The 17,052-nt window shown below is 38.7% G+C and overlaps 1 protein-coding gene and 1 pseudogene across 5 annotated transcripts in view; one reads left to right on the top strand and one right to left on the bottom strand.

Moving 5' to 3' along the window:
• The window catches only part of SLC12A1 (solute carrier family 12 member 1), an 82,954-nt gene that overhangs the window by 41,752 nt on the left and 24,150 nt on the right, over positions 1-17,052 (bottom strand). For all 5 annotated transcript variants that reach the window (XM_088797193.1, XM_088797189.1, XM_088797192.1 and 2 more), the window contains 7 exons: positions 16,314-16,425; positions 14,580-14,707; positions 8,132-8,216; positions 5,463-5,614; positions 4,226-4,333; positions 3,782-3,905; positions 1,874-1,975 (listed from right to left, as the gene is read on the bottom strand). In XM_088797193.1, the coding sequence (XP_088653319.1) occupies positions 1,874-1,975; positions 3,782-3,905; positions 4,226-4,333; positions 5,463-5,614; positions 8,132-8,216; positions 14,580-14,707; positions 16,314-16,425 (811 nt within the window). The remainder of the gene's footprint in view (positions 1-1,873; positions 1,976-3,781; positions 3,906-4,225; positions 4,334-5,462; positions 5,615-8,131; positions 8,217-14,579; positions 14,708-16,313; positions 16,426-17,052) is intronic.
• LOC148758665 (ubiquitin-ribosomal protein eL40 fusion protein pseudogene) lies at positions 8,227-8,907 on the top strand (annotated as a pseudogene).

Below are 17,052 nucleotides of genomic sequence, written 5' to 3'. Positions count from 1 at the left end.
TCTATGTGCCTAAGAAAAACTTCCACACTCTCACCATGCCAGTGCATATTATTAAAATACAGCTAACATTTTTTTCCTAGCATAAAAATCAGAACTTTCAGGTCAAGTTTCTAACTTTGTTATTAATTTGCTGTGATCTTTGGTCCCTGGCCTACAAAGGTGTAATTATACCAAATAAGGATGCTGTGAAATATAGAAAATGTGTCACTCATGGCCCCTCCACACTACCTGCATGCCTCCTGATTGTCTTACCAAATTACAGCCTTGAGCATCTGATGTCTATGCCATAAGGAATCGAAAGGAGGCAGGAGGGATGGAAAAAGTGGGGTCTTATGGGGAGGGCTGGGAGGAACTCCTTGGTGGCCTAAGAAGAAGATTAAGACAACGGGCTTATTGTTCCTGTGGAGAAGGCAGAGTCATCAAAGGTCAATCCACTAACTTCCGGCTAGCTGTTCCTTTACCCCAAGAGGACAGTGCCTGCTCTTTCAGAAATAATAATCTATGGGAATAGGGAGGGAATTTGTCTGCAATGTCTTCTCAAACCCTATGCATTAATGTTACGCATTTCCAATGGTTCATGTATGCATGGGGTTTCCCATGTTTTATTAGTTCCCTGAAATAAAAGAAGCTGGAAGACAGTATGGCCAGGATGGGGAAGCTCTGATTTGAAGGGCACATTTGGTCTATCGGTGAAGTACATTTTAAATTTGGAGTTGCCAAAACACAACAGTTTTCCAAGTCTTCTAGAGCAATTTCCTAAATGGCCACAAGATGGAAACAGCATTTTGAGAAGAACATCACTGGAAATGCCCTTATTTCTCAGTCTGGCTTGGGACGCAGGTGGGGGGGTAGGGAGGAGGAGAGTCACATTTCTTATTTTCTGGGTTTATGTATCCATGTGTCCCCATCTATGTGCTTTTCTATTTTTCCTCTCTCTTTTTCTCCCTCCTTCCTTTTCACTCTATGACTTCACGTTGTTTTTCAAAAATGGACATAACATGGCACGGAGGCACACATTTCTATGATTTGTTGTATTCTCTGACTAGAACTTTCTGTTCTCTGCTTAAAAGAAGACAACAAAACAGAAACAAAAAGTCCTCAATATCTTCTGGAGCCTGGTGGCCTTGGATGGATGAAGGTTCTCCTTCCATCTACAGTCTTATTGGCAGCAGCTTTGCCAAAGGAAGCTCAATTATGGCAGGCCCTAAACGAATGGAAATATGTTTATATCTCTGATTAAAATCCTTGTGGTGAAGAACTTTCTGATGGTTGATAACGGCAAGTCTCTAATCTGGTGGAAAGGCAGAAGATATTCGATTGGCCAATGGAAGCACAGCAGAGGTGAAGGGTGACTAGATAGGGCAAGGCGCTTTGGTGTGAAATTTTGTACCATTTTAAACCACAGTCTGAGAGTGCAGGGATGTCACCAGCTTCAATGTGAATCTGCGTTGACTACACTCAGCAGGTAATTATGGGAGCTACTCATCCTTCTCTTCTGCACCACGGGCAGGAAACAAATTGATAGCAAGGAAGTTTCAAATATATACATTTATTCCACTTCTGTGGTCACTTTCACTCTGGAAATAAATAGTGGTGTTTTTCTACAGCTGAAATAAATGTGGTTTCTCTTGCGATGAATAATTTATTGCCGCAGGAGAAAATTGACTTTACGGTTGGTCAAAAAGGCCATTGCTCAAATGATTCTTTTTCTATTTCAGAAGTCTTCCCCCAACTCACCGAAATAAAGTGGATTACACTGCCTACTAGGACATAAGGAAACACATAAACACAAATTAAGCACTTTTCACTGACTTTTTTCTTTTTATTGAGACTGTTCGCGTACGTGTATTTTAATTTTGAAAAGTCAACTTACCTGGAGATTTGGCATAAGAGGCATGGAAGCAGGAGAAATTAATAAGTGCATATGAGGCCAAGAAAAAGTTGGAGATGATGGGCGCAATGGTATTCAGTTCCGCTGTGAACAAAGCAGAATTGAGCATGTACATGTGAGTGATGAGACCAGGAGCTGAACAGCAGTTATAGCCTGGAAGCTTGACTTTATTTGGAAATTGAAAACATAGCTAGCATCTGTCAAAGTTTAAGAAGTTAGTGATTTTTCTTTGGGACTGCATTCATTTTAAAAAATCTATTCTTAGCCAGAGTTTATTTCCAATAAAGTAAAAAGCAAGAAAACCTTCTTATCAGAAAATAGGCAATCAAGACCTCTACCCACCAAAAATTTGAATGGGAATGGGTAGCAGGTTTGGGGACTGGGTAGATGATAAATTTCCCTGCTGCTATCCCGAAGGTACCAAATACTGTGTTCTTTATCTGTTATGCATACAATCAAAAGGCTCTACAGAGTATCAGATTAGTTAAATACCAGTGCACCAGAAATGCCTACTTGGAAATCTCTCTGCAGATACTCAACTTGCTCTCTCTGACTTTCAGAACTCTTGTTAGTCATTTGGTCTTTTCTACATGTCTAGAGAGTTCTACTTCTTAAGATTTGCCAAAATGTTTTACCGCAGTAGCTAAATATCCAGTATGAGTTAATCCTAGCTGAATTGGTCTATGGGTGAATTATAAGATATAAGAAATAAATTAAAGATAATCCTATTTCTCTGAGGGTCAGACGCAGGTCAACCTCAGTGATGCAAATGAGAGTGGCAGCTGGGTGTGATTGTGATGCTAGAACAGGAGGCCTGCAAGGGAGTAGGTTGTGCCATGAAGCTCTTCTATGTTGTTCTGAAAGAATGATTTTCAAGGATATTCTTTCATTTTTACAATTTTTAAAAACTTTGTCTATTTTATCACTGACATGCAGTATACAGCAATGATTTGAAGTCTTAAAGCTTAAATGACATAATTGAAACATATCTACACACAATTGCTTTTTTGTTTAATTTTTTAAAAATCTAACAAACCTTGTTCCCTTGTAACAAACATCTTCACCCTCATGGAAACCTTATGAGGATTCATGAATTGGTCACTTCCTAAGTTTATGTGGTGAGCAGGATCCCTCACTGTTCGGCACCACTGTGCTGAGGGAGGCTCCGCCCATCTATGCATCGTTATCATCTTCCTTGCCTGTTGCTTCTTTTCCTCTGACATGCTCACCAGCAAAGGTGGTGCCTTAGGGAGCCGTGAGGAATGTGCAACCTACAGTTGTTGCATGTGCCTCTCCAAGATTATATAGCTGTTTTTATATTGTTTCAGGAGAAGGAATCAAGATTAAAGCTTAGGTAAGTTCTCCAACCTTAGTTGTCTACAAATCTCTTGAGGAACTTGTAAAAATACAGATTGCTCATCACCAGAGATTCTGATTCTACCTCTGGGTTGTGCCTGAAAAATCTGCACTTTAACAAACATGCAGATGGTTCTGATTCTGACACAAATGGTCACCAGACCACATTTTGAGAACAGACACTTTGCCGCTCCTGCTAGTTGCCAGGCCAGGAGACGGAAAGACAGGAGGCAGCTGGGGGAGACTCTGGGATTAGGCAATATTGGACAGGTTGGAGGAAGGATTCAGTTACATTTGGTCGGATAGATTTCCAACATTCAGATTCAAAGAAGAGATTAAAGTCCAAAAGACTTTGGACTCAAGTCTTCAAAGGCCTCTACACACAAGGAGTTCTCATTTCCTTCTTAGACAGATTCCAATATTCCCAAACGGAATATTAAACATAAAACAGGTAATTTCTCAAGCTAAGAGGAAAAACCTGGGAGTAATCAGAAGAATTATTTGGCTTTCAGTAAGACCAAGAAAACTACAAACCAATAAGAATGAAGGCCATGGCTATAACAAAAGTGAGAACGTATCCTCTCAGCGGTTCATTGTTTTTCCCATATCCTTTTGCGAAGAACTGCAGGGCTTTGTAGATATTGTCCTTGCACAGAGCCTAATGGGAAAGAGAAGATAAATCTGTCACTTATATCTATGCACAACTATTTTCCCTAGGTGATTCAAACAAGAAGATTTGGGGAAAGATAAAGAGATACACAATATGAGGCACAAGTTAACGCTGCAGTTTATCATTCTTTATATTATTTGAATCGATCTTAACTATGTGGCAGACATAGCATTTGAGCCAGATGCAAACATTAAACTGTTTCAGAAAATGATGGAAACTGATTGCCCGTGAGAATGACTATTGCAGCTTGATCCATGTTCAGTGGCAATGGCAGCAGGGAGAAGCACATGCTCCTGTGCCTGTATCACCTGGAACACTTTGGGAGCGCTGACGAGCGAGGCCAGGGCCGAGGAGAGCGTTGCAGAAAAGATGCCAGCCGTGATGAGGGGGCCAAACCCTGACACCATGCTCATGACCTGGAGAAGAGAAGCTCAAGTAAGGGGACTCATCCAAAAGACAAGACAAAAAAACAAACAAACAAAAAAACAGTTTTTATACAAACTGGGATCTGGAATCTCCTTTATAAGCTAATTGCTTCTAAACAGACCCCCCCACCCTCCGCCCCACCCTTTCATTCTCGAGTTCTTAATAGTTGTTTTTTTCAAAATGAAAATGGCCTTTTTGTTGTTTATAAAAATAATAAATGTGCACCACAATACATCCAGAAGATCCTGGAAAGAATAAGGCAGGAGGGTTTCAAGGACTCTGACATTTGCCCCTTCTGTCCTTTGTAGGCACATGTTTCTTTCACGATGGGAAAGTCTGTCCCACATAAAGTGGTATTTTAATAAGTTCTGGGGAGGGACTCGGCTGTTTACCAGTCTTTTTAAAGGCATTAGCCTTTCTTGTTCTTTCTGCTCAGAGGCTTTTCAAACCTTTGCTTTTTCTATGCTCATAAAACATAATTTTAGATCTGAGACATGATGAGGTTCTATCCATTTATGTCATATTTTGGAATAATGACTTCAGCTGAGCTAATTTTTCTTTTTTGGTTGTTAAAACAGATGAATGAAGCCTTCACGACAAATTTGCTTCTCCCTCTGCTTGCCAGTCGTTCAGACAAATTAATGTGTTTCAAGTCCTACACTTTTCCCAACTTCCCTTGTTCCTTCCCCCTCATTTACCTCCCTTTCTGCCACTCACAATTTCTCTCTGAGCTTTATCTTCCAGGCACTCCAGGACCACCACAGAGGCTTTTCCTAAGCCAAAGCCCATGCATGAAATGCATTCCAAGTGCCCACTAATCTAAGTCTCTCCTCTCCACCATGAAATCCTGCACAATTGATTGGACGATACATAATGTAGGGTGGTAAGCTTTCACTGGTGATGCAATTCAGACAAGTGCCTGTTTTTTCCTCACCACAGTGCACGTAACCACAGGATTTGCTATCACATAATGCTGGTATGACTGCCTTCCCTCCCACACCCATTGTTCCTTGCTGAATTCAAATCAATCAGTTGCAGAGTCAGAAGTTTCATTATACCAGATATTCTAAAAATGAAAAAAATGGCAATAAACATTATTATAATTATTGCAGTTCAAACCTGGAAATTGTTCATCAGCCCATACTGACATGGTTCGTGTTGACATCTTGAGAAGTCATAGCCCAACCCACAGGCTGCAGAACCATTGCAGTTCATCCCAGAAATGATGGTGTCATTCATGTTCCCAGTGGCATCTCGGACCACACAGGCCCCTGGGGAAAAACAGTGGCTCGTCATTTCGTCATCTCTTTATATGAAGGGTTCTGTTTCCTTAAGGGGTTCTTCTGAAAACATATTTAGTTTACTTTGAGTCTGAGCAGGCCCACTGACTCTGCTGTCTTTATTGTCAATGCTTCCTGGAACATGGTCCCTGGAAGTTCCCATTCTCTGAGGCCTGGGAGCACCTCCTGTCTTTAACAGGCTGCTACTTCTGCTGCCTTGGGTAGTTTCAGGCCTGGCTCTCGCCAGCCTCTGAAAGACACTTGGGGGTTTGGACTCCGTTTCTTTTTTATCTCTTAAAATGCCCATGGCAGTGCTTTGCCTATAATGCATACTCTTTTGATATTTCTGACTTCGTGCTACTGATTAGGAGTTTTTCAAGCAGAAGATCTTATTTTCTCATCTGTAGGAGAACCAAGAGATGGCCTTATTGAATTCGACTAACTAAGAGGACTGAGCCCAAGTTTTCAACTAATGATATTCTTAGCAAAATATTTTTAACAGTTATAATTCTACTTTATATTCAATTTAATGGTTTAAATAATACAGAAAATACTTTGGGGTAAAAATATTAAGATTTCTCAAGTAACATTAATAGTCAAATAATATTCTATCAACTCTTTATCTCTGTTTATCCCATTATCTTCATACAGTTGGGCATTTCTGTTATTTTCTATTATAAACATTCTATGAACATCTTTGTGCATAAATTTTTTTCTGTATTTCAAAGTATTTCTATAGGATAATTTCCCAGAAATGGAGTTATAAAGTTTTTAAAGATCCTTGATATATATTTTAATCACTGACATTTCTTGTAAATTTTTGCAACTGCAATCTCTCCCGTTATGTATTTGATAAGATTATTGAAATGTATGAACATAGGCATGAAATATATATAAACTTTTCTGACCCACCTGAAGGGTAAATAAATACAAACTAATGCCAACTAATAAAACTGTTCATTTTGCTTTTCAAATTCCAGTCAGGGTAAGTTTTCTAATAAATATAAGAGAGGTCCCTGTGATGGGTACTAATGGGAACCCTCAATTTTAGCCATGAATTCATATTCTTTAAGTCTCAGAAAGACTTAAAAATCATAGAATCTTCAAGTTGAAAGAATCATTTAAAATAATCAGGGTGCAGGAATCTTTTTTATATAGGCCTGAGAGATGGCCTGCCAGCCTCTGCTGAACCACTTGAAATTACGGGTGTTGGTTACCAAGAAAAACTATCCATTCTAGATTTGACTTCTTTGCAGTGTTCATTTATGTTGAGCTGACTTTTCTAAGTCATGTATTTTAACTTCTCCATAATATAATTCCCATAACAGCCATGAAGTCAATCCATGAGCCATTATTTGCACTAATGACCAGCCACGGACCCCATGAGTATCCTTCTCCTATCCTGGGAAAAGTATAGAAACAGATTTTCCCACTTATCAGTGGCAAAAACTAAAAGAATCTTTGAAATGAGGTCTCTAACTTTATTCATTCTGTTTTCACTTTGTGTGAGGGGAAAAAAAAAAAACATTGGGGAAATTTAAGTGACTTCAGTGTCATTTAAAAACATGTTGATTTAACAAAAGCATTGGAATAAAATCTCTTTACATGTAACTAAACTTGGAAATGCCACAACAATACAGTTAACATTATTCAATTTCTTCAAATGAGAGGCAGTGAGAGAAACAAGAATCTAAATTAATTGTTTTGCTATTTTCTTTAGAAACCAACTCAAGATATATGTGCTCTCCTAATCCTCTTCATAGTAAACAAGAGGACAACTGGGATATGTCCTTCGGGAAGTGGTCATCCGGGTTTCTGTAGTGGTCCAGCCTGGGGCTCTATTCCCTAGTGTGCACAGAAAAGAGTTTGCTTCTCTGAATGTTCTATATTGCTTCCTCTCCCATAATGGCATAAGCATGAGGTGACCCACAGCCAGGGGGAGGTGTGGCTGCAGGCAGCAGGTGGAACAAAGTCAGCTTCGGAACAGCAGGCGAATCCATATATTTTCGGCTCAGTGAGCAACGTGGGGGCTGCTGGCAACTGGGTCTTGTTCTGATTTCCTGCTGCTTAGTGACAGCGACATTTCCATATTAGGGATAGCAGTGCAAGGAGGAGACACAGCCATCAATTCTATGACTCTTCTATTTCCCTAAGGCTTTTGTTGTTGCTGTTGGTTTTGTTTTGCTTTGGGTTTCTTTTCTTCTCTCTGCTCCTCACCTGCCTCCTTAAGGTAAGGGAGGGGGGTGCTGGAAGTGATAGCTTCCTTGGCAGCAGGAATAATATCAAGAGTAGCAAAATGGAACCCTTTTGTGTTCAGGTAAAATGACAATCTGATTATCTCTACTCTAGTCCTGACCCAGAGACAACTGTGTCACAGTTTAGTTGCATTCAAACCCCTAAAATTGTTGCATTTAAAAAAAAACGTTCTACTTCCGTCCCACTGAAAACCCACTGGACATGAAGACCCTTATAAATCTGGCATTCCAACACCAGAGACAAACAACTTACCTACACAAATAGCAACTCCTATGTAGGCAACAGTGGTGATGAAAATGGCCAGCATGGTTCCTCTGGGGATGGCATCTTGGGGATCCTTGAAAAAATAACATGGAGGTATGAGGAGACAGGGTAGAATAAGAGACAGAGATCACTTGGAGTTATTTCTATATTTTCAAAATTTTTAGGCTACCTTTCCTGAGGGAAGTTCTAAAGAAAAGTTCAAGCAAATGGCAAAATGGTTCTTTGAGGACAAAGACAAAGTACTTAGAGTGAATAAGGAAATCTGTAGATCTCTTTCTTTTCAATGAGAGGTGGCGGAGCAGCAGACGCAGAGATGCAGAAATTTGTGAAGATTCTGATGGGCAAGACCATCACACTCGAGGTGGAGCCCAGGGATGCTATTGAGAACATCAAAGCTAAACTCCAAGACAAGGAGGGCCTTGCACCTGACCGGCGGGGCCTGATATTGGCGGGCAAATAGATGGAGGATGGCTGCACTCTCGGAGACTATAATATCCAGAAAGCATCCACCCTGCTCTTGGTGCTTTCTCTGCAGGGCAGCATCATAGAGCCTTCCCTTCGCAAGCTTGCCTGGAAGTACAAATGCAAGAAGATAATCTGCCGCAAGTGTAGTGTGGCCACACCGACAACCTACACCCCAAGAAGAAGGTCAACTAAAGCCCGTCCACTGCCACCTCGGCCCACAAGGCGGCCTTCTGGCCAAATCGCTTGGCCCTGGGACTTCAGTAAAGTTTCCCTTTCATTGAAAAAGGAGAGAGACAGAAAGAGAGAGAGAGAGAGAGAGGGAGGGAGGGAGGGAGGGAGGGAGGGAGGGAGGGAGGGAGGGAGGGAGGGAAAGAAAGAAAGAAAGAAAGAAAGAAAGAAAGAAAGAAAGAAAGAAAGAAAGAAAGAAAGAAAGAAAGAAAGAAAGAAAGAAAGAAAGAAAGAAATGTGAAGAACTTTGCACTGAACAGAAGAGATCTCTAATTGTCCAGGAGGGAGGTTTTATAGAAAAGTACATTAGTTAGTTCACTCACTAACGCTTCTCTTTCTTTTCTTTATCTTCTGTGAATTTCACGCAGATTTATTAGACCTTAAATTATTACGAGAGATATACAACCATACCCGGCACATTGACAGTATCTCTGTGTGTATTTGTTTTGGACTCAACTAGGCTTGCCTTTTAAAAAAATCACTTTTGATTGAGCAAAAAGGATGATCTGCTAAATTCTCCAATCCCTCAAATTTCCCATTTGGAATCTAGTTCAGAAATGACTGCAATGGGAGATATTTAATTTTCATAAGCAGGCATAAAGAAAGAGAGAAATTTAAGCTGATAACAGAAAATGGGCTTTTCTCTTGCTTATAAATGTATATGAATTCACTGAGCTGAACTGACATCATACCATTTTAGATCCTATTTGGGGGGCTAAATCTTGTCATAATCAATTCCAAGCAGCATAACATCTGAATAATTGAATTCAACTTAACAGGGATTATTAAATAAAGATTTAAATACAGTCATTGTTTATATAGGACAGTGCCTAGCATATAGTAGGAGTCAATAAATATTGAGTTGAGGGAATCACAATCTCAGTAGGCATTAGTTCCCCCAGCAGAGGACGTGAGACTCATCAATACAAACAAGCAATCAATGCAGTGAAAGTGTGAAGTTGTTTTTATTCATTTGTTTTTTAGCTAAAATTTGTTGATCAAATCCATCCAAAAGGTGAACTCATGGTGAGTGTAAACTCAACCTGACAGCTGGAAGTGATAATGAAACCAAGCAAATCTGTCCCCGCATGGGAGTAATCCATCCCTACGGAGTCACTCTGTGATCATTAATTCCTTCCCACTCTTTTAGGAATATCTCCACACATGGTTTGTTTTAGTACATACATACCCAGCCTCTTCCTTCGAAGCTATTGTCTCCAAAAGTGAATGTGGGAAGTGTGTGCAATTAAGCAGCACATAGAAGGAAGGAGAAGACAATCATGGCCCTATTCAATCTCCTAATTCATGTTATGTTTCAAAATTTATTGCATTGATTAAGGATTTTTGGGGATCTGAGTGAAATGTGAAGAACTGATTTAAGTGGGAAGAAAGGGAATATATGTGAGGATAAGAAGAGGTGTGATGATGGTAGGTAGTCTTATACCTAAAACACAAAAACTTAGTCTTTATTTAGAACTATCTATTATAAGTTCTAAAATTACTTATTTAGCACTTACATGAGGGTCAAACTTGACTCAATATAAATTGTGATGCCAATCTCTTAATGTATGATCACATATTCACGTTGTCTGGTCTAGCTACATTTCCCCTAGACAGGGCTCAGGACTGGCAAATATTTAGTTTCACTCTAAATGTTAGTTTCCACCCCAGCAGTTACCCAAAATCTAACCTTCCTTCACCCTTCTTCACTAAATATTACATTTTTTCTCAAGACAGAATAGAAGGAATCTGTTAGATTGCTGTTTTCAGAGGATGTCAACCACCTCTTAATCTTGCATCTCTGAAACTTCATCTACACTCTATTGATTAGACTTGGGTACCTCCCAGATCTTCTCCCAGGCACATATTTACAGATATAAATGAATGTCTTAACACATAGATGGTTCAGGATGGAACGTTGTAGTAGCATCCCCTTGTGCCAACTCTCTTTGACTGTCACTGGCAGCCTGAAGTGCCATCTTGAGACTCAACATGCTACGGTTGTGAGCAGAGGTAGCATCTTGCATATTTCCATAGTGTGTAAAAAATAAATGTTTACTAAGGTGGTCTGAATCTATTATGTTTTGGTTATTTCCAATTTCACTCTTAGAAATAAATATGGAAGGTTCCTAGCCACTTCCCTATATGCAATCACCTCTCACTCCTTATCATGCTTGACCACTCTGGTTTCCGATGGTAAATTATTACTTCTTAAAGCATTTGCCTCCTTTGGCTTTCATCACCCCCCTCTCTCTTGGGTTCTCCTACCTCTTCCTCTTTCTTCTTCATGGGTTCCTTTTCCACCTTCAATACTTTGAATGTCTGTTGTCCTGGATGCTGCCTTGGTACTCTTCTCTCCTGCCTCTTGCACAGACCTGGATGAACTCATCCATGCCACGGCTTCCAATCCTGCTCTCATTCCTTTCCAGAGCTCCAGACTCATAAATCTAGCCACACACTAGACATATCCACTCTGACGTCCTTCTGTCATTTCAACCCCCATGACCAAATCTGAGCTTCTTTTTTCTCATCTATTATTTCATGCAATCAGTTCAATAGGTTCGAACCAGCATTAAAAGAATATAGTAGAAGAGAACTAATGTGAAAATATCAGAAGACATCATTTTTAGTAAAGTAAAGAACTGTTTGGGGAAAATTTTGTATGTATGCACTTGATTGTGATGTATAAAGTTTTCTTACTGCAGATTATAGTTAAAAAAAAAGTCCTTTTCATTTCCTCTCCTAGGGAACTCTAAGAAAAGCTGACCCTTTTGTTTCAATTCCCTTGCCATACCCTCAATTCAAGACCATGTCATCTCTGTGCAGACTACCATGATATCTTATAACTGATCTTTTTGCCTCCAGTCTCCCTACCTATCACCTCCCACCCTCTAATCCATCCTTCACAAATGCTAGCAGGCTCTCTGTAAAACACATGTCTAATCCTGATCTAATCTCTTTAGTGTCTCTAGCTAGTTTTGGGATGATATCCAAACTCCATTATCAGTAGTCTAAAGGACCTCTGAGTTCTGTTTAACAGTATACTGTGGTATATGTGATGAAAGTTAAGCTTCATTATAAAATCACCAAAATATTTTTAAATAGAAAGAATAAAACTTTTTGCAACAATGCTATGACCACTTGTACCCTGAAAATCACGATGCAATATCCTCTGCATTTTCTTTCCATGTAATCTCAAAATCAGAGATTTCTTAGTACAGATTGATGGAAAAGTAAAAATCTTTACTAATATGGCACCACTAAATCAAGTTAGCATTTATTGTGGGAGAAAGAAATTGTAAGTTTTGCCTTTTTAGGTAGGGATATCTTCCAGTTCTCTGCTTACTTGCAGATTACCTAGGACACATAGAAGGTCCTTTATAAATATGTTGATTAATATATTGATGAAAAGATATACTTGCATACCTCACTCTGTACATAAACTACTTTCCATCAGCAGCATCTTTCTCTGTGCCTTTTTACATTCCATGCTGACTGTTCCAAATGTCCCTCTCTTCTGTGTTCTATTGATGAGCTCCTGCTCATCCCTTAAATGTGGATTGAGTGTCCCCTCCTCTGAAAGCCTTCCCTTACTTCTTTAGGGACAGGCAATTACTGTTTCTCCTTTCCCTGGCACACAATCTGTTTTTGCTTCTTATGACTCAGTTTGAGTAAGTGTGTCTCCCTCTTGGACCATGAGCTCCTTGAGGGAAAGCTCAAGCTCTTCTTTGCTTCCCCAGTGCCTCGTGTAAGTAGGTGCTCAGTAAGTATTGGCTGAGCTGAACTAACTACTAAGCCTCTAGTACAATATAGTCTTTAAAGAGTCTAAGAAAAGAAAACTATTCTTCAATTTAAATGTGCACTTACAGTTTGCAGAAATTTAAATCAGTGACATCTAATGCTTTTCCAAATCTGAAAAACTGGGAGCTCAACATCCATAGCTAAATTTCATTAAACAGCAATACCGCTTGAATCATTGCGAACAAGTTACTTAATTTTTGAGCCTCAGCCTAATCTTGTTTTTAATGCCATGTTTCTGCTAAAGAATTTCCTATGGCACTGTGGTCCTTAATATGACAAATCTAAATGTGTTTATTCCTTCACTCAATAAATATTTATTGAAGCCTTACTAGCTCCCAGGATATAGCAATGAACAAAACCAAAAGCAAAGTCACATTCACCGTTATGTTCCAGGGCTCAGTTCCCTCCAACAGCTGTTTCCTTGCCTTGCAAGGTTATCCAGCCTCATGAGGGCGTCTCCAGTTAAACTGTGAGAGATTCCTTATTGTTCCTAGTTTCTCCATGCCTGAGTGTTCTTTTGTCTTCTCTCCCTGTAGTACATTTTTTTACCAATAGTCAGTACCTAGCCTTTGATTTCAGTTCACACTCAAAGGTTACTTCCTTGAGGAAATCATCCTTAACAATTATTTGTTTGTTATTTTTATTTCACTATCCATTTGGACAGTGCATACAGTTTTCATTTATATATAATAAATATAATATAATGTAATGCAATATAATGTAATAATATATAATAATATATAATAATATATAATAATATATAATAATATATAATATATAATAATATATAATAATATATAATAATATATAATAATATATTATAATATATTATAATATATTATAATATAATATAATATAATATAATATAATATAATATAATATAATATAATATAATATAATATAATATAATATAATTGTGCCTTGATGGCTCTTGCAAATATTTGTCTTCTAAAGTAGATATAAATTTATTGAGGAAAAACCTGTGTGTGCGATAGAAACTGTTTATTGTATCTCAAACAGCCACTCTCACCTTCCTCCTTTTAATACTAGAACCCCCTAAAATTTTTATCTGGGCACAAGGCTGCCCAGCTATATACTACATTTCTCAGCCTTCTTTGCATTGAGGGAAGGCCTCAGACTAAATTCTGGCCAATGGAATGCCAACAAAAGCGACACATGCAAGGTCCAGGAATTGCTTGTCCTCTACTTCCTTATTTCCCCTCCTATAGACTAGAATGTGATATTGGAAGTGATCAGACTAGGGCAAACCCCAAGAGAATGGTAAAACAAGGGAGGTCATCTGGGTTCCTGGGCTACCTTTAGGAGCAGACCTTTTTTATTCCCCTAGATGGCTATTCAGCTCAAATTTTAATGCAGTAGAAAAACAAGTTTCTATCTTGTTTAGGTCACTGTTATTGGATTTTTATAAAACATTCAAAGCAATATCCTAACTAATGCAGTGCTCATTACTGTACTTAACATAGAACAATACGTTAGTGAATGCTAAATAAATACCTATCAAATGAGTGAATTTACCTCTGAATTTAATGCCATGTGTTCAGTAACAAAGTAAATTTTTTTTGGGGGGGTTATTTCTTTAATGTTCCGTGTTCTTGTTCACCATGTGTTTAAACGAGAAAGAGTGGTTCTCATATTTTTTTTTTCACTGAGCTATACTCATTTTGTTGGAAATGTGATACACTGTCAATGTACTCTGCCCTTCTGATATCACTAAATAAGAATTCTGGAAGAACTATCTGGAATTGGATAGTTTGACATTAAACTTTGGCATTAAAAGAGAATTTTTAAATAACCAGGAAACCTTACAGAAATCTTACAGTTTTGAAATCTGTAGAGAAACAGGGTCATTATCGATGTCTTGTGCTGCCCACCAACTGTACCACCACATCCCAGGACTACAAAAGGAGAGAAAACAACATACCTCCAAGTCTCCTGAGATATTGGCACCTGCGAGAATCCCAGTAGCTGCCGGGAAGAAAATGGCAAAGACAGAGAAGAAACCTTCACCTTTTGTGAAGCTTGGCCCAAAGTTTTCTGCAAATATTGATGCTGCAACACAAACAACGACAACATTATCATGTAAACTTTTTTCACAGAGTAGGAGATAAAGTTACTGCTGGCATTCATAGCCCTAAATGCACATGGGTTCCTATAATCTACGTGGAATAAACTCAAAGATGTTGGTGGACTTGTGGTGAACCTTATGTTAATGTTTGTCAAAGGTCAAAATAAGTATCCTAAGGTTTTAGGTCTCTAGGAAAAGACTCTAAAAATCCATAAATTTTGTGCCAACGGAGACCCAGGCCACCTGTCTTCTTTGAATTTAGAAGACTGAAAAAGGAGTAAATGGAGAATTCTCTCATGATAGCACTGGCATACTCACAAATATACCACACTTATACTGTCATTCATATATATATATATATATATATATATATATATATATATATATATATATATATATATATATATATATATAAACTACATTCTCACATGCACAAATACCTTAATCAACACACTACTTTTCTATGCTTTTTTTTAATTGAAGGTGAACCTTGTTGGTTAGTTTTGCTACTAATATTCTAACCTGCCCGCTCCTTGCTCCCAAAGATTACATCTTAAATTCTTATACCAAATTCTAATATATGGGAGGATAATATCAGGAAGAGCTTTGGTCATCAAATAATACTATCTCACAGGTTGTCACCATATTACTTAAATGAAAGGAAATAATCTAGAAGAAAAACAAAAAGGAAAAGGAAGCAAAAAGAGGAAGGAAGAAAAATGTGAACAAAAGAGTCTGGAATAACGCAAAAACAAGTAAAGAAAATGTATAGCACCAGAAAAAATACAGCAGGAGCTGGAAGTAGGAGAAAGAATAGAAAGAAGACGGATGCTAACAATGCAAAGCAAACAAGAGAATCTTTACAAAGAAAAAGAATCAGAACAAAAGAGGTGTGTGATATAAAAAAGAAATGAATAGTGACAACTGAGTAAATGAAGGGAAATATGTTTTAAATCTCATCAATGGATCTTGAGTAAGCTAGAGTGGAAAGTTAGGAAAGAATAGGTAGGCAGAGTAAAACAGGGGAGAGAAATCAAATGTCAAATTTCATGCTTTGTGGCATTATCACAAGATGCTACACTAAATAACTCCTACAATTTTTTATGCTTGAAAACTTGACAGTGATTCTTCACTAGGTAAGGCTCTAAAAAGGGAACGTGCAAAAAAGTAAAGCGGGAAAAAAGTGAGTATGTTTGTCTTTAGTGCTCTCAATCGTTGAACAAATGGCCTGAGCTTTTTTCTCTTTCCCTGCAGGTACACTCTCTTTCTACTCTGGACAGCAACAACGATTTGTCTAACACTTTAAGGTTTCCTAAACACTTTTCTACCCACTATCTATTTGCTACTCAAAAATCCCTTCAGGAAGTTATTATTATCATGCACACATTACCAGGAAAATCTGAGACCCGAACATACTCGGTGACCCGCCTGACTGATAAGCAGCAGGATTGATGCTCTCTGGAATCCCACTCCGGACTCTTCCCTGGATCACACTAGGATTTCAAGGCTGGAGTGGGGGTCACAGGGATGGTGGTGGAGGCGAATGATGGAGAACCATTTATAGCAAAGCAGTTCATTTATCACACGTACCTTGGTAGTTAAAGAAACCTCTGGACTTCTTCTCATTGTTGGATGGAATGACAGTTCCAATGAAGAAGTTTGCGATAGCAATAAGGAGAATGACTAGAAGGATCACTTGAGCCTGGAATGGCAAAGCGGAAGGAGTGCAAATTAGATCTACTTAACAGCTTTTTACATAGTTACAAAAGTTACGTGTCCACGGAAGACTGCAGTGTCCTCAGGAATATAAATGCAGCCCCAAATTTTAGCTTTAACGGAGTTTATTTCCTCTCTAGGCAGAGCACCCTGGATTCCTCCCCTTCCCAGAGCTAACTGCAGGAGTACAAGAACACAGAATGACTCATAGAATCCACCTGACGCTTAGTGCCTTTGATGTCGGGCTGCCACGATGTGCTCAGCACAGTCTGTAAGGTTGACCAGCCAAATTGTCTTTATTTCCTCATACGTTTTGAGGTGTTTTGTGGGGGGTCTTGGCATTCCCATATGCTGTTCCCTCTGCTAAGAAGGCACTTCTACTCTTGGCATAACTATTTTCTTCTTCTCATCTTTTAAGGCTTAGTTACCTTCTCACACAGGCCTTTCTTGACCACTGAATCTAAATAACAACTAATGTTCACTGAGGGCTTACAACATAACAGACACAGATTAAACTGTACCAGTATTCTTTCAGATAAATAATACCACCAATAACCATGTGAAGTAGGTAATATTATTATCCTCATTTTAAAGATTAGAAAAGTGAGGCACA

This window comes from Rhinolophus sinicus, chromosome 3, assembly GCF_057876585.1.
Source record: "Rhinolophus sinicus isolate RSI-liver-muscle chromosome 3, RSI-T2T, whole genome shotgun sequence".
Lineage (NCBI taxonomy): Eukaryota > Metazoa > Chordata > Mammalia > Chiroptera > Rhinolophidae > Rhinolophus > Rhinolophus sinicus.
Note: the sequence above shows the minus strand (reverse complement) of the source record. Positions and strands in the feature narration are given on the sequence as shown.